This window comes from Varanus komodoensis, unplaced genomic scaffold (assembly GCF_004798865.1).
Source record: "Varanus komodoensis strain SLA01 unplaced genomic scaffold, ASM479886v1 scaffold2, whole genome shotgun sequence".
Lineage (NCBI taxonomy): Eukaryota > Metazoa > Chordata > Lepidosauria > Squamata > Varanidae > Varanus > Varanus komodoensis.
The window spans coordinates 23,066,265-23,087,958 of NW_025335568.1; the positions used below are offsets into that span (position 1 = coordinate 23,066,265).

The 21,694-nt window shown below is 42.0% G+C and overlaps 1 protein-coding gene across 1 annotated transcript in view; it reads right to left on the minus strand.

Moving 5' to 3' along the window:
- The window catches only part of COL25A1 (collagen type XXV alpha 1 chain), a 321,936-nt gene extending 304,479 nt beyond the window's left edge, over window positions 1–17,457 (minus strand). Inside the window, exons 1-2 of the mRNA XM_044428504.1 lie at window positions 17,125–17,457; window positions 15,512–15,581 (exon numbers count right to left, since the gene is read on the minus strand). Of these exons, the coding sequence (XP_044284439.1) occupies window positions 15,512–15,581; window positions 17,125–17,457 (403 nt within the window). The remainder of the gene's footprint in view (window positions 1–15,511; window positions 15,582–17,124) is intronic.
- Between the last annotated feature and the right edge of the window lie 4,237 nt (window positions 17,458–21,694).

Genomic DNA, 21,694 nt, shown 5'->3' on the forward strand with positions numbered 1-21,694 from the left:
AATCTGGGCAAGACAGAACGCTTATGGGTTGGCGGTTCCCAAATACAGGCAATATTTTGGAACTGTTCATTGCCTGTTCTGGATAGGGTTGCATTCCCTTAGAAAGATCAGGTTCATAGTTTGAAGCTTCTCCTAGATCTAGAAGTCTCAAATGAGAATGGGGGCTTGGAGTGCCTTTTATCAATTTTGACTGGTTCACCATATCAGGCAGCCACCAATAATTTATTGTATTTGGCATCTCCTGAAAACACTTTTATTTCAGGAAGCCTTCCTGAATAAGCCAGCTGAGGTTTTATTAATTTTGTTCTAACAAACTGTTTTATTCTTTTATGCATTCTATCCTTTACTGGACACTTTTCCAAAATCTTCATGTTGGCAAATGAGGCAGTATACTAATTTTGTAAATAAAATATTAGCATGAAAAAATCAAACAGGTAGAATTGCAAAATGTGATATACTTAAGGACTACAGTTGAAAAGAGAGAGCAACTGGCTTCCATGCAACATGTGGTTAATCATTACTCATTACTTTTCACATTGCAAATTTAATTTCTTCCTGTATTCTCTCTATGTTTATATAACATGTAGCTAATTAAACTTCTTTGTAAAAAAAAAAAACCCCTAATATATTCTGCTTGTTATTCATTAGCATAATTGAAACAATTATGGTACTGCAAAACACAAATAATAGATTCAAAATTATCAGTTCTTACTGTAGCCTTTGATTAGTTTAAAACACCAAATGAGTTTTACCCGCAGGAGGAACATACACACAAGACACAGTGACACTCTATATGAAATGGATGTTCTATTAAAGCTTTTTCACTGCATCAAAAGGGCAGCCTTAGCTTCACCACAAGGGTGAAAAACGGACCACCGGCAACAAGCAAATGTTCCACTGCTAGGCAATCCAAGACTGGATATTCCCATTACATGTGGCCCCACAAAGCCACATGCTTAGCACGAGTGGGACTGCCAGTGTCCCCTCTATGATTTCAAGTGGCAAGCACCATCTGCCTATTCACTGTGAAAAGCCTCCTCTTCACAAGCCCCTCCTCAAAAATGCCATAATTTGCTGCCAGACTTTGAACCAGTGCCTGTGTGTCAAACAAAGTTCTTCTCAAGATTCTCACCACTCAGAGAAGTTTTCTAAGGTTTAGACAGAGGTGACCAATCATGGCCTAACAAAAAGGTTAGTGTGTCCAGCCACAATGCAATAAAGGGATGTGAGTAACCCTCTTTGTAACGTCCTACATGCATCACAGTGTAAAGAACACTGAATGCAGTCAGAGGGAATCTGCTTAGGCACCCAAAAGAATGGAAGAAAATTATTTGGGAGGTGGGGAAGGGAATTCTGCCTTCAACTGGAAACAAATGCTCTTTAATGCCAACATGAATTTTCCCAAAGAGACTGAACAATCATGGGCCCATTACTCTAAGTCCTAGAGCTATTAATAGTACTTGATTAGGCTAAACAGAATAACCCATCCACTTCAGCTCTGAGCAGGATCAGTGGCAGGCGGGCTATTATGCTGTGTCTGTCTTCTCTGCATAGATTTGTTCTGAGATATGGGCAATTTGCATACCAGAGTTATTTGTGCTGTATGAATGCATTGATAATGATGGGCAGAAGAAATGTAAAAGAGGTTTCCTCTTACTAAGGTAGGCTTAGAGTGCGGAGAAGGGAAAAGAGGGTCTTTTTGAGAAGCACCAAAGACATCAGATACTTCTGCTTTGGCTTTTGTCCAGGGTCTGTTTATGCATGTATGCTAGCCAGAAAATTAGGTTCTTTTTTTAAAGTAAAAGAAAGTGAAATAAAGTTATAATAATTACACCTCAGAAATGCCAAGCAGAGAGCTGAAGGGAGTTGCTTTTGCCTCGTTTATTAGTTAAGAGCATTTAATCAGATGCTCAGAAACATAATAAAAAGAAAGAGACAAGAATAGGATTGAGATATCTGGCCACCTGTGGGAAATTTCATGGAGTTCTGGAAATAGATATGAGGTGTCTTTAACAATATCCCAGTGCAGGTGAAAGAAAAGCTAGAAGGAAGACCTTAAAGACTTGGGTAACTAAGCATAGGTTTTTAGGAAATTTTACTTTCAGAGAATAAGGGCACAATCCTACATGTGTTTAGACAGAAGAAAAGCTGACAACTTTCAACATTCCCCAGTCTGCTAAGAAGATAGAAAGAGCCATGCTGGATCTGGCTGGGGGTTCACCCAGTCCAGCATTCCGTTCATACAGTAACCAACCAGCTGCCCATGGGAAACACACACGCAGGGCATGGACGCAGCACCACCCTCCACTCATGTTGCCCCACAGCTGGTATGCATAGGCACGATGTCCCTGATCAAGGAACAGTGCATAGCCACACATCTAGCAGCAATGGGTAGCCTTTTCCTCCAGGAATTTGTCCAATCCCTTTGTAACGTTATCCAAATTTGTAACCTTCACTACACCTTGTGGAAGCAAATCCCATTGTTCAACTATGTGCTCCCTTTACTTGCCTTTTTCCTAAGCTAAACAATTCCAAGGTCAGATTTTCTAATTGTTGTTGCAGCACACCTTGGACATTGCCCTTTCCTGCATTAGTGTTCCTGATGGAATTGTGCGAAACGCTGTATTGAATGGATTTGGACACCCTAAGACATCATTTAAGCCAGTGAAAACCCTTGTCCCACTAAACCTGATAGAAATTTATAATACAAAGCAGTATGTGTCTACGCAGGAGCCAGTCCCATTTAACTCAGTGTAGCTTTCCCCTGATAAATGGGCATAGGACTGCAAGGTTTGGTCACACTTCTTAGTAGCAGTTTTACATCATTTTTAGCAAACATACCACTTTAGAGGTTTTCATAAGCCCAAAAAAGTTATGCCTTGCCATCCAAGGAATTTAACAGTGGTGAAGGCAGAAGGAGAGGAGATAAAGGTAAGAGTAACCAGGGTTGAATGTGAGCAAGTGTAGTTCCACATTCTTGAACTTGGATAAAATTCTGGTGAGGGTTAAGTAAGTCCTTTTCCACTGATTTTACCGCACATCCTAACCATTTTTATTCAAAAGTCCCATAAAGTATTGCTAGAGAAATAACCTCTGCCCACATAAATGTTTAGACCAGAAGGCTCACATCATGGTTCACTTGTCCTGGATTAGGCTTTGTCAGCAACTAAACCTAGTTTTGTTGTTTTGCTGAACACCTCTTCCCTATAAGAGAAGGTTGTTTTCTTTAGTGTGAACCCATGACAATAAAACGTCTGCAGAAAATTAAAACCCTGTTGCTGACTCAAAAATAATTATGTTCAAAACATGACTCAGGATCTAGATCTTAGTTTATAAAATATGTATCCAGAAAGAACAGGCAGATGTAATTTGAGTTCACTGAATGAAGCAGTGTAGTACAATTAATCTGGTAAACAAGAAACTATTTCCTTCACAACATAGATTGAGCTGAATAGAATGGACATGTGAAGTCCATATAAAATCCACTTGGGGGGAAAAAGCACTCAAAACAGTAAAAATATACAGACGAGCATGATAATGTGCTGTCATATTCCTCTGGAGTTTGACTCTTGGTCACTCCATTTCAGACCTCAGGTGTGGTTCCTGAGTCACTCATAGCCTAACCTAATGAACACATCTCTGGTGTGCATTGAGTTTTTCATGTGCACATTTGTGTACACTACAAACAGGACATCTTGAAAGCACAAATGTATTTCCCAACATGCATATGTACATCATGCAGTTGTTTCAGACCAGCCTGCGGGAGGGGGAAAGCAGAAGACTGAGATGCTTTTGGATAAAATGAGAGAACTAGGACCACATGGCAAAAGAGTTGTGGAAGTGTGTCCAGGTTCAGAAGGTGAGAGCAAAGAGCAATGGTTAAACTGTCAAAGGTCAGTTAACAGAAGGTCATAAATCACAAGTTGAGATAAGCAAGGAAGAGTTTACTGTGAATGAGTACCATAAATCTGTCATTGAAAGGAACAGGCGGTAGTATAGTCAGTAAGCAGGAGCCCAAGGTTTCAGGATACTGAAGAATCATGTCATGATCAGATGTTTTGATGTATGGCTTTCCTGTTCCTGTTCTCCTTCAAGCCAGCCTTTTGAGCAATACCTGAATCCCGACAGCTGCTTGCAGACCTTTTTCTTTTTTTTAGAACAACCTGCTCCTGAGTAGAGATCTACTGGGGCCATAGATTGTAGTCAGGTGCTCCCCCACCAAAGAAGTGTCTGGACTTTCTTCTTGAGATGTCATGTCTCCTGAGGGCTTGGTGGGAACTCCTCCTAGCCCTCAAGTTCAAATTGCAAGTTGTCCTGCTGTGGAGGCAGAATACTGAGGGCCTGCCAATGAATGGCCAGCTGTGTCCTGAAGTTCCCCAAGGGAGGAAAGATCCAGAGCTGAAGACAGTTCTCTGACTGCTGTACCAGAGTGCTCATCCAGAGGAAAGTTCTTCTCTTTGGGAGAGGAATCTTCCAGGGGACGTATGAGAAGGTGTTAGTGGACGATTGAGTAGAAACAAAAGAATTTGTGAAGAAGGCTAATATAATAATGGTCCAAGAAAAACTGGAAATGGTCTGCCATGACAATTCAAACATGATGTCATTTACCAGTTCACAAGATAGGGTGTGCCTTCATGAGTTCTACTGGCTCAGATGATACCTCATACTACATGTGCAAGCATATCATCATCATCACCACCACCACCACCAGCTGAAGCTCTCTGGGCAGTTTACAAAAAAGTATAAAAACAATAAAATACAAGTCTGTGGTACCTTGGCTCACGAACTTAATCCATTCCAGGACTCTGGTCGTGACCCAAATTGGTCGTGAGTCAAGTTAAATTTCCCCATAAGGTTCAGTGTAAATAAGGCCAATCTGTTCTGTAACCATTTTTTTAATCAATAAAATGTGAAGCAAAGTGACAAAGAACAACAAAGATTATGGCCATCTCCCCCTCCCCACCCCAAGCCCAAGTGCAGCCATCTCCCTGCCCTCCCAGCATGACCGAGATCGCGCCGTCATCCCTGCATGCGCCCGTCATTCCGACGTGCTGGCGGGGAGAGACGGGCGCGATCACGGTTGCACTGGGGAAAGACAGATGGGCATGAGTGGGGTGTGGTTGGGGAGGCAGAGACAGGCACGAACATGGTGCGCTGGGGGAAGGAGAAACTCGGAACCTTTGGTTTTTACTGCCCCTTCTTTGTGTCTGAGATTGGTGAAATGTGAAAGCCAATTAAAAAGACTCAGCCAAGAGTAAAAAAAAAAGACATCTGGCTAATCATATCAAGCCTCTGAATAACCAGGGGGTCATTCAAAGGCCTCTGCACCAGTTTTAACTGGTGATGGGCATGTCGCCACAAGCAGGTTGTTCCAAAACTGGTGGGGCGGGGAGAGGGCACCACAGAAGAGGTCCTCCCCTTAGTTGCCACCCTCTACAAGGCACAAGGGCTTGGCACCCAGAGGAAGTCCCCAGGTTCTAGTATGGATGGACTCTAATACGGATGGATTCTAGCAGCTATCATGGTGACAACCCAAAGCAGTGAGATTTCCAAATTGTTCCTACTTCCTGCACTAGCTGCTTCACTGTGCTTTCTGAGAACTTCAGTCACTGAATTTTCATATACTAACAACTATTGTCATATTTTACTAGTGAGTTTTGATAAATACGTACCCTCAGAAATTGCTATTTGTTTCTCAACTAGCCCTCTGTATTTTGTTTGTTGTCCCACAGACAAAATCCTACCAGCACAGACAGACTGTAAATTCAGAAGTTCAAAACATGGCCCTAACTTCAAGAGGCTTTGCTATTCCTCAGCCAGGGCAAGAGGAATGGAAGGAAGAAGCAGGGACAGAGTAGGTGGGGAGCAAATAACTAATGACTCAGTTCAATTACCAGGACAGGCATGGCCCACTGTCACCCCTTTTTATGTAATGCATCTGTCTTGTTCCTTATTTGAATTACACACTCATCCAGCTTTGTTTTCTGAACTTTTTAGATAAGTAACAAATTCTAGTGGAATTGCAAAGCACAGTCTTCTACAGGCCTCATTAGGGCTTCTACTCTTCAAGAGATTCAGCAAGCTAATCAAAAGAAATAATCAACAAAAAGAAAGACACAAGCTAGCTGCTGGGAAAAAAGATCCTTGTGTCAGGGACAAAAAGGCTGGGTGTTTGCTAAAGAAGTCACTGAATGTTCCTGACTTTAAAAGAAAGTGCTATTATTTATTATCTCATAACACTTTGGTCTTGGACAGTTTTGCACCTGAAGCAAAACATAAAAATGAACCCTCCACTGTCACCCTCAGCTGACATTCTTTTTTATATATATATATATATATATATAAATAAAAATAAAAAAATGGTATCCCTACCCACCTCCAAAATCTCATGTCAGCTGCTCCATGCAAATGTTAACCTTTATTTTACAGCCTAACAAGGGCATTTGAAGAGTTGTAGCTAGACCCTTGCCAAGTTTATTTGGAACTAAGTTCCTGTACCCTTTGGGGGAGCAACTTATAAAAAATGCAGGGTCCAGTTCATGCAGACATTGCTGACACATGTACAGTTTCTACACGTGTAGATGCTGCAGACAAGGTCAGGTGAACGTGTTGAAGTCAGAATAGTAGACAGGACCCTGATTCTAACTCACCATTCCAACCCATTGCCATAGGTTAACATCCGTACTCAGTATGGCTAGGCAATAATTTGCCTAAAATTACCCCATTATATCAATGTAGCTGGGTATCCCTAGGCGTAATCTGACTCTCTAACCAGAATGACTCTCATTTCAGCAGTGTCCTTCTGTTCTCTCTCTCTCTCTCTCTCTCTCTCTCTCTCTCTCTCTCTCTCTCTCTCACACACACACACACTCACACACACACACACACACACACGTATATGAGAGAGAGAGAGAGAAATGGGTTGAACGCTGCTAAGATAGAAGACTTAGTTAAGATACCTAAATACAATGGAAATTCTGCTTACAGAATGTAGACATCAAAAAACCAAAACAACCATCACAACAACCATACAATGGAAGTGATGCATAGAAGTAGAGAAATATTAATTCTGTGCCCCCCAAAAAAGATATGTAATAGGAATAAAGTTCTTATACACATACTGTTGACTTTTCTTCCATCAGAATTTAAGTAAAAATGTGACTGCCAACAGAAAGAAAATGCAAAAAAGTTTAAACAGATACTTTTGCAGATCTATATTAATTCTAACCCAAAATGACATTGGTGCAATTCCCCACAGATGACAGTATTCCCACCACAGCTAAATTTGGAATGTAGAGCTTTCAATCATGTCATCTTTACATTCCTTTCAACATTACTTCTCCCTCATGGCATTAAGAATTAAAATCTTAGCCAATCAAGTCCATTTATTTCTGCTGCAGAGGAATGAATCAGTAGCCCTTCAAGGAATTAAGAAGAAGCCAAAAAATGACTACATATCAATACACATTTTTATTTAGGAAGCATGAAAATAAAGATGAGGAAACTATATAAAATTAAAGTATTACAATTTAACAGCTAAGATTGGGCAAACACTTCTATAACAGCCCTAATATGGTAGGTGGACAGTTGGTTATGCTTCCAGGTTCCTTGAACCTGCAACTCCTAATTCATCCCCCATTTTGCAGAGTTTCTGTACACTGTCTAGCTTGGTCATCATAAAATAATTACACCCTGCTGCTATCAATTTCTGGACAGTTTTAATCCCTGAAATTGATTTCTTCTCTTTTCTATGAGTCCTCTTAATTGTAATGCTTCAGGAAGCAATCTTTATGGAACACTGAAAATTAGAAATGTGTTGCTATAGCATTTCATCATCAACAATTTATCCCTGTGTGTAATCCAGTTAAATGCTGCACCTTAAAGCAGCCCCTAATCCCTTAACAAAATTAAAGTAGCACAATGTCTTTGAAGGAAATAAAAAGCTTTGCTTGCTTTAAATTCATGCTCTCTTCCTTCCCCTCCTCTATTGTTCTGGCCAAGCAAAATAATACACCACCCTGCTCTGCATAGGTGCCAAGACATGTTATTTCTTCTATGGCTTTCCCAACCTGGTGCTTTGCACATGTGTTGTACTATAACTCCCATCATACCAGCCAACATGCCCATTGAGCATGCTGTTTGAGATTATGGAAGTTGTCATCCAACCCCTTTACCCATTCTTCTCAGCCCAATGTCTCACTCTTCTCCCATCTTGAGTGCTAGGTCTTCGTCTTCCTTCACCCCTCCTTTCACTCAGAATATACGATGCCCCTCTTCAAATCCCATCACTGGTTTCCTACCTGCTTCTGTATTCCACACAAACTCTTTGTCAATATCTATAGAGCTCTCTGTGAACTATGGCTTGTCCTACACTGCATTTTGTCAGCTACTTCTATTATATCCCTGGCCATGACTGATGATCCCACAAATACCATTTTCAGCTACCTCCTCTGTGGGCGTACACCTCAACTCCACCTATTCTCCCTTGCTGTCCCCTAGGCATGGGACTCTCACATTGAATAAGGACATGCTGCCACCTCTCTCTCTCGCTCTCGTTTCTTTCAGTTCTCTCCTCAAATCCACTCTGTTGTGTGTGCTGCTAATCCCCATTCCTAATGTTAAAGTAGGTATAACTTCATTTTAAAATGTTCAGCACTTGCCGGCCCTGTTTCTTTGCCCCCTTATGCCATTGTTTTCCCCTTTCCTACTTGAATAGGCTCCTTGGCATCCATCCTATATTTTGCTTATAAAATCTATAAGCTGGTATATATAAGGATAACAAAGGGCCTTGTGTACCTTTGGATGCAATCCTATGCATGTTTAGACAGAAAAGAGTCGTGCAATTTCCAGCACAGCTAAAGCAAGTAAAATATTATCTTCATAGCATCATTTTCCTTTCCATTTAAATACAAAGTAAGAAAGTATAACATGTCACGTTAATGTTTCAGGTTTGCCTTGCCTGCAATGTTTTCTTAACTTTACACATTTTCATACAACAGCACTGAAGTGGGCTTGATAGCTTCACCATGGCAAATTGCACAGTAAGCAAGGAAACACTTCAAATGGAAAACTATGGGAATCTTGGAGGAGCAGTGCAAAACAGATGCAGATGGTGAAAGAAAGAGGCAATTCAGAATGATGACAGCGCCTACAGACCGGAAATTATTCCAAGTTACAGGTATTTTTTTCTAAGTCTAGAAATAGCAGGCTGTTTTTTTTCCTTTTTCTTTTAAAACGCTGGTGTTATTCAGCTACTTTGACATAAAGAAAGGAAAGCTATCTGAACAGCAACATGCCATAGAAATTGGGTATACTGTCCCTCCCTCCAAAATCTAAAAATGATTGTCATTAAAAAGTTGCCAGAACACTGAAAGACTGTATCGAACTTCACCCACCGTGTTATATAAAATTTGTTTGTAAACTTGTTAAGAGGTTACATGCTGAGCCTCAATATCTGCTGAAGACTGGTTCATCCCATTTCAGGGTTTCCACATTTTTAATCTTCCCTTCAAACTGTCAGCAACCCTCAGGAAGATGTATGTTCATCCAGGAGGTTGCATTTTTTTCTACCACAAGCTATTGACCAGGGAGTAGGGTAGCCAAAGTTTTGTTCATACGCTGCTGAGAGAACTTCCTGTACAATTGTTTCCACTGAAATCAATAGGTGTTCTGTCATCGAGTTCAATGCAACAAGAGCAGATTTGAAAATATCAGTTACCACAGTATCATTTCTATATATTAAAGAGAATGGATGCCAAGATCTTCATTTCTATAGAGTAACTTGCACTGGGGATTTGAAGATATGATGTGTATGCTTCTAAACTTGATCCCTCTTCAAATACCCACCTATGAATACAGCTTTTCTACAGAAGACTATTAATCAACCGTATCTACTTTCAACTTTGTCACAGAACTGAATTTGAAGCATCACACAAAAACTTTTCCTTTCCTGCTTTTCTGCTGTGTGACCTCTATGTGGCACTGTGATGCAGTGCAATAGCACTAATAGTCAAATGAATGGGGGTTTCTTTAGCTTTTACAAGTAAACACACGGTTTCCCTGCTCTAAAAATACCCTTACTGAAAGTACTGTTTAGAAACTGAAACAAAGCTAGAGGTCATTGTCTAAGGACTCTGTAAACTACCATCAATAGGAAATGGCAAGTGCACAATAAATGGCCTATGTAGAAATCCCTAAGCTTTAAAAACTTCATATCAAGCAAAAAATAATCATGTAATTAAGGTTCTGTCTGTCATGGAGGTCTCATGCACACATCCTATATCTGTAGTGTAATCATACGCATATGTAAGCATCACTGGGATCAATGCAGCTTCATTTCCAGAAATTGTGCATAGGATTGCATCCTAAATGTTCAAATTTAAAGTACAGTTTTGACTGTGGGCCCTAATTGCATCTGTACTTAAAATCATGATTTCATTGCAGCACTTAGAACCAATGGGGTTAGAGTTTTGCAAAACAGGAAGTCTGGCATACACGAGAAAGAATGAGAGTCAAATGAAAGTAAATCAGGCTGTACACAAAAGTTTGTAACTTGTTCCTGAATGGGATGGGAAGGCGTTTATGCAATGTTAATACTAATGCCATTGGAAATTACAAGATTATTGGGGCTTAGATCAGTGGCTCATGCTTTGCATTCAGAAGGTCCCAGGTTAAATCACTGATATCTCTAAGCAGGTCTTGAAAAAAATCCAGCCTGAAACCTTAGACTGCTGTTGCCAATCAGTGCTGGCCATACTAGGCTAGATGGACCAATTAAGCAAAATGACACATCTTCTAGCACTTCAGTCCTGGAAGATCATATCCCAACCCACACAGTCAGAAGACTGTAGCTTGCCAAAAGGAATATAAAACCCAATCTTTTCTTCAAAATACCAGAATAATAGCAGTAGTCCACAGTGAATACATTTTATAAACAACAACCCTCTTGTAAAATCCATTCAGATATCCTAATCCTGAAGGAGGTATTGGTTATGTATACAAGTACAGAAGAAACCAGGGGTTGGCAGCTTGTGGCCCTTCAGATTTTTGGCCTACAGCTCCCATGATGCTTCATCACTGTGTGTGCTAGCCAGGACTAATAGGGGTTGTAGAACACAACACACGCAGTATAAACCTAAAGAAAATGATTAATTTGAGAATATGATCTAGACATGAATTCCTATTATTTGTCATACAGGCTTCAAACCACAACAGCAAATAGAATTCCTCTGTTTCTGTTCTTATTGATGTAAACATTCCACTGACTACAAAAGAGAATTCTATCTAACCAGACTTACTCTAATGCTTTCTTCACAAGCAATGCCAACAAAAAATTACAGTACTTTTGTATATCAAATTGACCCCAAATCTATCAAGTATGTGAACATTCTAGTCCTGTTTGTGACAAGGAAAGCAGCTGTCCTTTGACAGATAAATGCAGAACAAGATATTGATGGACATGTGCAAACACTTTAAACACAACTGGTCAACAGTATTTCTGCTTGAACAATAACCCCATTTTTATTACATAACACAAAACTGGTCTTAATATTCTTGAAGAAACCTATGTTCAAAAAAGCTTATGCCAGAATAAATTCATTAGTCTTTAAACTCCACAAGACTCCTTGTATTTGCTGCAACAAACTAGCATGAATTATTATCTATATTTTGTTGTTAATTTCAATTATTAACTGCCCTTCTTCTAAGAACACTTCAGTGAGAGAGAGAGCATCATGCCCAAAGCCAAATGTCTATGAAGACAGTAAACAAAAATTTGAACCTGCATTTTATCATCAGCTGTGACATTCTGGTCTTTCTTTTCCCTTTAAAAACTTACAGACCAAATGCACTGATGCTATCTGCCAAGTTAGGGTTAAATCCTTTGCAAGATGCTAGTGCAAGCAGCTGGTAAAATCCCCCGTAAGCATTTGCTTGCTAGTGCAACAGGCAGTACAGTTCATCTGACTCCTAAGCAAACTCAGCACACACAATGTATTATTACTGATTACCTTGCATGAGGGAAGGTTATGCAGGGAATAACTATAAGAAGGGACAATGGCCATACAGGGTTCCTATTCAGTAAGGGTGCTATCTGTAGTAGCTTTCATTTGAAACCTTTCCTGGCAGGGGATGGTCAAAAATATTATCTTTGGAAAGGACATCTTATCTCTTCCATTTTGTCTGAAAAAGAAGTTTAATTTACATATATGGAATGCAGCATCCATGCATATAAAACTTTGACATAAAATAAGCCTGTTTTCAGAGTGGCTACTGATTAAAATAATAGGAATGCCTTTCTCCTTTTACAAGCTCATGACAACTTATCACAAAATGTTAAAATGTTGAAACATTTCTAACATTCAACTGAACTTACACATGCTGTTTCTTAGCATGTGTTTTTCTGCACCCTTTGGGAATATGTCTTTCTTGCTTATAAATCCAGTTGATTCAATATAATGAAACACAGTACTAAAAAACAAAGAGATGATACTCAGGTAATAGTTGGTATAATGTGGAGCTCTAGTGGTGGCAAAGAAGAAAAGCAGGATATGTAACATATGAAGTTAGTTGCACAAAGAGGCTATGCCTGAGCTTGAAAGTAGACCAGGAGTCCCTGTTCAGCAATCGTTTGTTAATGATACACATTTGTTTAAGTGATAACTATCAATGCAATATTAGCAATATGAGCAGAAGTACTATGAGTATTAGTAGTACTGGGTGAAATATTCAAAATGATGTAGTATTATCAACTGGTATTACGGCTTCAGTCTCAAGAAGAGATGATCTCATATACGATCATGAGACTGAAAAGAGAAGCAGGGTGTGCCTAGTAACATATATTCTGAACAGACAAATTAACCAAAGCCTGATAAAATATTTGTGAATTCCAGCTAGAATAAAACTCACTCCTGTATTACTTCTGTGTTTGCAAATTTTGAATATGGGTTATGCAGAACACTTTTTAGACATGGCTGTCAAAACAATGTTCAGTCCTGCTTTCTTTTTTAACTATAAGACTGCTTAATTCTGCTAGGGTAGCATGACCTGCCATGTAACATTTGCTTGTTTGTTTGGGACAGCTGAGTTTCAAGAAGAGTTACATATAACTTGCAAGTTTAGGCTTCCAGCAATTTGAATGTTAGCTGGCCAGTAAATAGAACTATCACATTTCTTCTGTATTTTTTTCTTCTTCTATAGGACCAACAGGGTTACCAAAACATGTGTCTCTCTTTGGCTTCATTCCAGCTAGATGTCGATACTGTTAAATAAGGAACACAAATACTGATACTAACCATCACAGTTAAGGCTACTTGAGATTATATTTTCAGTATAGCCCAAGTGCACATTTAATAATATAAAGTATGAATTTTACAAACATGTGGTTTTATATATGGGTAACATGCACAAATATACTTCAACAAGACACCAGAACTGTAGATTGCTGATGACAGCCTGTTCAGTGGAAACATAATTTGCCTGTTATGTGTGAAATGGCGCTCAGTTCTTAAGTTAAGGCAAAGATGACCAATTTATGGCAACCCAGAAGTGTTGGCCTACACATCCGATGTGCCTTATTTAGCATAGCTAATGGTTAGGGAGGCTGGGAGCTGTGGCCCTTCAGATATGTTAGCCTTCAAATTGCCTAGCCCTGCCTAAAACCCCTGAACAGATTGTTGTGCTGTTTACTAGGAAATAGTCCAGGCCTCATCTCCAAGTATCCTCATCTCCAGGTATTACTCTCCAGGTAATATGGCCAGTTGCCATGATGAAGCCAATGTACAAGCAGCTTCCCATCTGCAGGCACTGTAGATGATCACATTAATGCATGGCTCTCTGCAGGTGGGGCCAGGCAACATACCCAGGTAACATGCCTGTTGGCAGGGTCACAAGTGTGGTCCTGCTGTTCCCCAGCAGCCACATGAGTGACCTGTGAAAGGCATTTAAGTTTTATGGGTTTCAGCTGTGTTGATTACCAGGTTAAGAGACCTTCCTTCTAATAAGTACCCAGCAAGCCAACAACTTCTCAAACCTCCAGATAGTGAAACAGCTTATACATAGTTGCTCATCTTTAACTTAATACCATTTTAGCTAAGGTGTGTACCATATATAATTACCTGCAAAAGCATCTTATTCTGCAACACACTCTGATTTGAAGATGCTTGAGGAAAAACAGCACAACTCCATAACTTCTAAAAGCATGCATGCTGCAGAAAAACATATACTAAGTTGCCTAAACAGTATACCCTCTACACACAAAAGACAGGCAACATGGAAATCAATTTTACCACATATTATTGATGCACTTTTCAGAGAATTCATCCTTTCAAAGTTTGGTTGCAAAGAACTTCAGGTGAAGTTGATGGATTTCAGTAGTGAACTCATATTCCTTGGAATTATATACAGCCCAGTCACTTGGTAAAATATGTCTTTATAATGATGAAGGAAACAGTAACCCAAAGTTTGATGCATTCTTTAATGCAAACTGAAACCAAACACTAAAATTATTTTTCGATCTGCTGTTTGAACTGTCTGATGTGCTTAACATATTGCTTTCTTCAGAAGAGCTAGGCAACAGCAGAGAACAGCCACAGAGGCAATCCTATCCTATAAAATGTCAGAATGTATAATGTTGCTTGTAAATGCAGATTTAGTTGTTATATTTCTATACTGCCTAATAGCCATAGCTCCCCCTCAGAAATACCAATGTCATCCTCATTAAGTCCATTCACCTGATATGTAAATCTTTACCTGGAAGCAAATCCTACTCATTTGAATATATCTTATTTTAAAATTGGTGGATTGGCAGCCCAGTTCTACTTACATTTCCTTGAAAATAAGTCCCACTTAATTTAATGGAGTTTACTAAACAAGTGTAACAGGATTAGAGCCTTGTAACCTTCATTGAATGCATGTTGAATCAGAAATCAGCTAGATTCTATAGGGTTTGCAGTCAAACAGCTCTGCAAAGGATTTCAATCTCAGAATATAACCCAACATATTTCTATTCTGAAAAAACATGGTAGGAATGTTAGAACCCGATTGAATTCACTGGCATTTAAAGCCCAATTGAATTCACTGGCATTTAAATTTAGTAAGCATAGCTATGATTATATCGCACTGATTAAAACTACTTAAAGCCAAGATCTTAACAGATACTGCATGGAAGAAAATGCCACTGATTTCAATAACCATGTTTCACATATATGTTCATATATTTAAGGCTGCCATATATAGTGCAATTCTATACGTATCTACACAGAAACATATTCAAGAAACTTTTTTCCAGGTAAATGGGTACAGGATTGCAGCATGTCTGAGAATCCCTGAACCTCCAGAAGACAAGAGCTAACTTTTCCCCCCCATTTTTCTGTCAAATCCTTGTTCAACACTATCAGCTTACCAAAGGAATGTCTCAGCATTGTATTCAGTATACCTCAACACTGAACGTGCAAATAGATAAAAGCAGTGCAAAATTTGTCTAAGAAAACGTTTCCATGCTGTTCCCAATTACCTGGTGGGCAGTTACATTCTGGAAGTGCTTCTCTTGCTATTCTGATTTTTGCCATATGCTCATAGGACTTCTGTTGGGAAGAGAAAGGATGATAGAGAATTTCGTAAGTCATGTGTTAGTCCTTGGAGGTAGAAACCAAATACGAGGGCTGGTGTTAAATGGATTCTCATTCTCTCTCTCTCTCTCTCTCTCTCTCTCTCTCTCTCTCTCTGTGTGTGCATGTGTGCGTAATCATGATTTACTGCTATTTCATAACCTACTTAACTTACAACAGCATTCACACTTGGATTTCAGTCAACTTGTATGGCTTGTTCACTTTGACAATACCTGATGGCTTATATAGTTTCTCTCTCTCATTCTCTCTCTCTCTCTCTCTCTCTCTCTCTCACACACACACACACACACACACAGAGAGAGAGAGAGAGAGAGAGCGCACACAGAAAATGTGGGCTTTTCTTTGCCTCACCCTCACATGTTGTGCCTTGCTCATGTGAGCACCATCACCCACTCCTTCCCCCAGCATCTGTAAAGGACACAGTTCATTCAGGAAACCTGATTTGGGGGTGAATATCTGTAAATTACAGATGAGAGAGCAATGAATATGTTATACACAAAGGTCAAATGGTACCACTTCATAGGAGCGACTGCTGCCAACTGGATTCTCACTTCTGCCAAACGGTGTCTGGGGACCAGTCCTGGCAGCCCACTGAAACTTGGATCCACACTTTACAGCCACACATCTGCACAGACCTCTAATTGAGCCTAAGACTGGGAACGTTTTACTCATCCAAAGGCTCTCCGTAAAGCATTTTAGAGCCACAGGATTAATCATGAATTAAAAGGGGATTTCTCCTTAAACTCAGCTGGAACAGCCTCAGCTTGAAAAACAGATGAAACAGCCCTGAGAATGTTGCCAGTATCTTTTTTGCAAGTAATGCCTGATTTCATAAGACTGGCCTTTTATTCCGTGCCCACAGAATACAACAGATGTCCCTTATTGCCTGTAGGGAGTGCATAATACTCCATTGAACACCAAGCAATCCTTGCTTTAAAATTTTTTCTTCAAGCACTGCCAACCAAGGCTTAATTTCTTCGAGGAAATGCCCCAGTGCTCAGGCTTGCCCAGACATCACACCGTATTAGTACACCTCTTTTCCTTCCACTCTCCTCTGTCTGCAATAGCAGTAACTTGAGGCATACATGCTCCGAGGCACTCTCTCCAGCCACTATAAAGTAACAATAATTCTGAAGAGAGTTATTCTCTGGCATTCAGAAAGATGGAAGGGACAAGCCACGGTGAGCCCTGAGCCTGAGGTATCCCTAAAAAAGACTAAGATTAGTCCTAAAAGTGTTTCTCATTTCTTTGCTCGGGCACTTCCCAACACACACATTGGCTATTTCACTTTTCCTCACTCTCATTTCCCAGTATTTACCAGGTCTCTCTTCCTGTGGCATAAGGACAGCATGCTTCTGTTTATTGCCCTTGGCTAAAACCTACAGGTAAATAGACAACTGGTCCCTCCAGTAAACAGAAGCGCATTCCTGGGCGGGTGAGCAGCCCGTCTCCTCCCCGGATACCCCGGCCCCACCCTCTGCGTGCAAGGGCACCGCACCTGAGCTAGGAGTCGCTCCACTTTGTCCTGCATCAGGGCATTCAGCTGATCCGAAGAAGAGGCGAGCAGCGGGTGGTAGGTGGCGGCGGCGGCGGCGGGAGCAACAGATATGTCCCCTTGGGCGGCCTCGATGGCCGAGACCCTGGCCTGAAGGTCACTGGTCTTCATCCCCAGATACGCGCAGCAGGCTATGGATAGCGCCGAGAGAAGACACGCGGCCAGCAGCGAGGCGGAGGGTGCAGTACTGCTGCCGGAATAGCAGCGCTGTCTTCCCAGGCAGCCGGCCGCCCCGTCGGCATCCTGACCTTTGGTGTCCGGGCTTTTCCCTACCATGCTTGGTCGGGGGCAGCAGCCACGGGTGGCGCCTTGCCTCCTCGGCTGGAGGACTAGCTCGCCAAGAAGGGTCCGCCACAAAAAAAATGTCACTAAGAACCAGAGCAAGATTAGAAATAGTATTCACACGCAGAAAACAAAGCCCAAACCAGATTGGCCACCCCGGCCCTGCCAGCGAACAGTGCGCGTTGAGAGCCAAAAGGTGGCGCGCAGCGCAGGCTTCAGGGCAAGGCTTCCCGGGGTACCCCGCAAGCAGCCATCCAAGCAGGCGCGGAAGGGCGCCCCGCGCAGCCCCAGGAGAGCGGGGACTTCGGCTCCGAGAGCCCGCCTTGACAGAGCACCCCGCGAGCGGCGCCTGCCACCCTTCCCGGGCGCCCGCTCGGGGTTGCTGCTGGCGCCCCGACGGCGCAGACCGACTTGTTGCTTCACTCGGGCGGCTTCTGCGCGCGCTCGACGCGGCCCCTCGACCGGCCCCGGTCACACTCCAGCAGCACCCCCGAGCCGAGGGCGAGGGACCCCCGCGGCGGCGGCGGCGGCGGCTCTCTTCCTCTTCCCCGGAGCGTGTTCGCAGGCTCCTGCCTGCGTAGGCGCCTCCAGTAGCGCTTGTCAGCAACAGTAGCGGCGGCGGCGGCGGCGGCTACTCTCAAGCCTCCTGTTCTCTTCGCAGGACTGTACACGGCGCACGCCGTCTTCCAGCCGCCTGCCAGAACCTCGGGAGTTCTCATTAGCATAATTTATTCACCTAGAGCGAGGGGCGGGGCGATCGGGGAAGGCTGGGGACCCGGCTATTTGCATAATATATGCAAAGCTTCGGACCAGCTCGCGCGCCCCGCCAGCCTGCAGCCGCAGCCGCGCAACGTTCCGTTCCTGCAGGGACCCGGCGGGACCCCCGCTGCCGATGGCACTAACAAGGTTATCTTGTATCCGTCTGCTTTGAGGTGGGACTTTCCGTCCGGTACCTGCCCTTAGCTGGGAGAATACCCTACGATGCTATATACCCTACCTTTAGCTGGGAGTAAGTGGCATTGAACTCAGCGGGATTTATTTGGAGAGGGCAGGCAGAAGTGGAAGGGAGAGGGTCCGGTCCACGTTATGCCAGACATGATCTGGGAGGGAGGTAGACTGCTAGTTCCTTTAAAGTAGGGGGAAGAACAGATAGAAGCCCGAAAGCATGAGGCTTGGAGATGGAGTCTGTGTGGGAGAAATTGCAATCCTAGTCATGTCCACAGGTTGGCTCTATATTTTGGGCAAATGGCATGGGACCTTCCACCTCACTCCCACACGTAGCAAAGAAATATCCCCAAAACCAGGCGCATTTCTTCCAGGGCATGCAGTGGCCAGGTGTAATCTTCTCCCACCCGTCTCCTTGGACCATCTGCCCTGCCCTCAGTGCCAGCAGCCCTAACTGGCTGACTTCTAGGTTACTGAAGGCTTTTTACGCTTACCTGGGATAAACCCCATTGAAGTCATCCATAGGATTGAATGCATTTTTAATTTCCAAGAGGATGGGGGACTTATCGTTGCCTAGATGCCCCATGCTTTGTCTTTCCCCTTTGCCTGGGAGAACTACATGTTCCCTTTTTTATTTATCTTTCTTCCAAGGAATCCAGGACAATTTACATCACCTGCAACTGCTTCTTCCACCACCCTGCACATCTGTTCTTTCAGAGTGAGCACCAGCCTCATGAGAACCAGTAGAATAAGAGCTTGTGACTGGCCCAAGATCACAGAAGAAGCGTCATTGCTGAGCTGCGCTTTCTGAATCCATACCTAGGTTTCTCCAAGCCTAGTAAAATATTCCAGCCAACAACTCTTTATGATGAGGGAATGGTAGACCTCATATTTCCCAAAAGAACTTTTCTACACAAATGGGAAAAGCGGGATAGCATGCTCTGTTTTAATTTTCACATCTGATACCTCCAATTTGCCATGTTCACACCAGCCAGCATAATAAGACCTTCTTCTGTCTACACATGCATAGGATTGCTTCCTAAATTGCTGAAATGAATGTAAGGAAGGAAGGAATCTTCAGTGCCCATCTTCAGCTGGTGCAGAATACAGCTGCCCTACATATTGGGGCGGGGGGTGGCATCTGGACCACATGACTATTCTGTCAGCTATGCGGGTATCAGTGTGTTTCCAAGAGAATTCAAAGTTTTGGTATTAACCTCCAAAACACTAACAGTGCTTAAGAATGTCTGTGATGACAGATCCAAATACTCTGCAGCTGGCCACATGTTCCATGGTGTACAGCTAAAGCCCCCAAAGTCTGCCCGCTCATGTTCCCCAGGCTACTTTCACCAGTAGACATATGAATAGGGCTTCAACAGTGCAGGTCAAACTGTGAGCTGGCTGGTATAGCTGAAGCCCTTCAAGTAACTTGGCCCAAGACGGTTTAAAATAGATAGCTTTTATTTGACTTTTTCTTAAGACAGATTTTTTTAAAGCAGCCATTGGATTTTAGATTATTTTTTCTACCATTGTCTACATATTTCTTTAAGTGTTGCATTTTTACAGGATGGTATGATTTCATTCTTAGCTGGTTTTATTTGTGGTTAATTTTGTATCCTTCGATTATAGGTTGTACATCAGGTTTATTTATTATTTATTTTATTTATTTATTTAAAGGTTTTTGTATGCCGTCCCCTTGCTATATAGCCTCGGGACGGCTCACAGAAATAAATAAATACAATACAAATACAATTAAAACCTGGAGACATCCTGGCTGCACAATTAAAACTTATAAATATTAAACATTGTTAAAATACTGTTTGAATAATAAGGTCTTAGCCTGGCGCCGAAAAACAAATAACAAAGTTTAGAAGTTGCCTGGAGAGAATTTTATTCTTAAAAGCAGCATACAACTATCTTAAGTAATAGCAAATGTAGCAAATAATCCAAGACAGCCAATCCAGATCATGGCATTAGACCACTTCCAGTTACAGGGATGAAGGGCATATTAGTCATTCATCTAGTCCAACCCTCAGAGGCAGATTACTTTTTCGTCCAGATGGCAGTGTGCCATTGTCAAACAGCAATAGACTACCATTCTGATCTAATTGCAGAGCAGGACATTCAGTAAGGTCAATAAAAACACACCACTGGTGTTTTCTGTCCTAGCAGTTGTTTCAGTAGCAGCATCAGGGGCTGGCATGGGCTGAGTTAGCAGCCAACATACATAGCTGCTTAACATCAGCTTAGGTCCTATGCAAAAGCACTGCAACTACCCACTGATCACATCAATGTTCAGGGCCTGATTGCTGGGATGGTAGTATTGGTGGCAAGTGAGTGAACCGGAGAGAGACTGCTAATATGGGAGGTATATCATTTTTTAATGGGTGGATCAGCAAAGATACTGTACAGATTGAACAAGTAGAAGAATGCAACTTAGACTAGTCACAGGCTGGGTTCAGACAACACAACAAGCCCGTGTGTGTGTGTGTGTGTTTTTTTTTTTTACCATAGTTAGTCCATCATGTTGCCCATTGTGGTATTTCACCAAAGTAACTTTGGTCTTTAGAAAGCATAAGAGGCAATGGTTTGTTTTATGCTTTCCCCATACCACCTTGGCTTGTTGTGTTGCCAGAACCCAGAATCAAGCTTTCCACAGCCCTGTTATGCAGCTACCACAAATTCCCTGGAAAAGGTGACAACTGTAGGAGTTGCTCCAACCATTCAGTTTCTATGTGTGGACCAAAGAGGAAGAGGCAGATGAGAAAGGCAAGAAGGAATGCACTTTGGGATTCAATTTCAAGCACAGTGGCTGACACATGCCAACAGCAGGAGGACTGAGTGGGAGGACGGAAACCACCATAACATTGAAAGCACAATGGTACTTGGCTTCGACCTGGTTCGGTTTAGGATTACCGCCATAGTCCCAATGCACTGTCCGTGGAGTTTAGCAGCATTAGGACGACCGTGTTCTTTAGATATACACAGAACTGCTTTGTGTGGTAAAGATGAGAGGATTCATCTTTGCACACTTTCTAAAGATCTCTGGTGGCCACTAAAGAGGAAGATCTATTGATAAATCCTTGTGCCTAATATTTAATGATACTTTTTGATACTGGAGTGGAACATTGCAGCCACTTTTGATTTGTAAACCAGCCTCGTTGGCTACAGCTGGGTCAGTGCAAGCTATCCCATGTGGCACTGCATTTGCTCACATCTGGTATGTCAGCTACAGATTGTGATAAGACTATAATGAACAACAAAGTAAAATAGGATACTGTAGTTT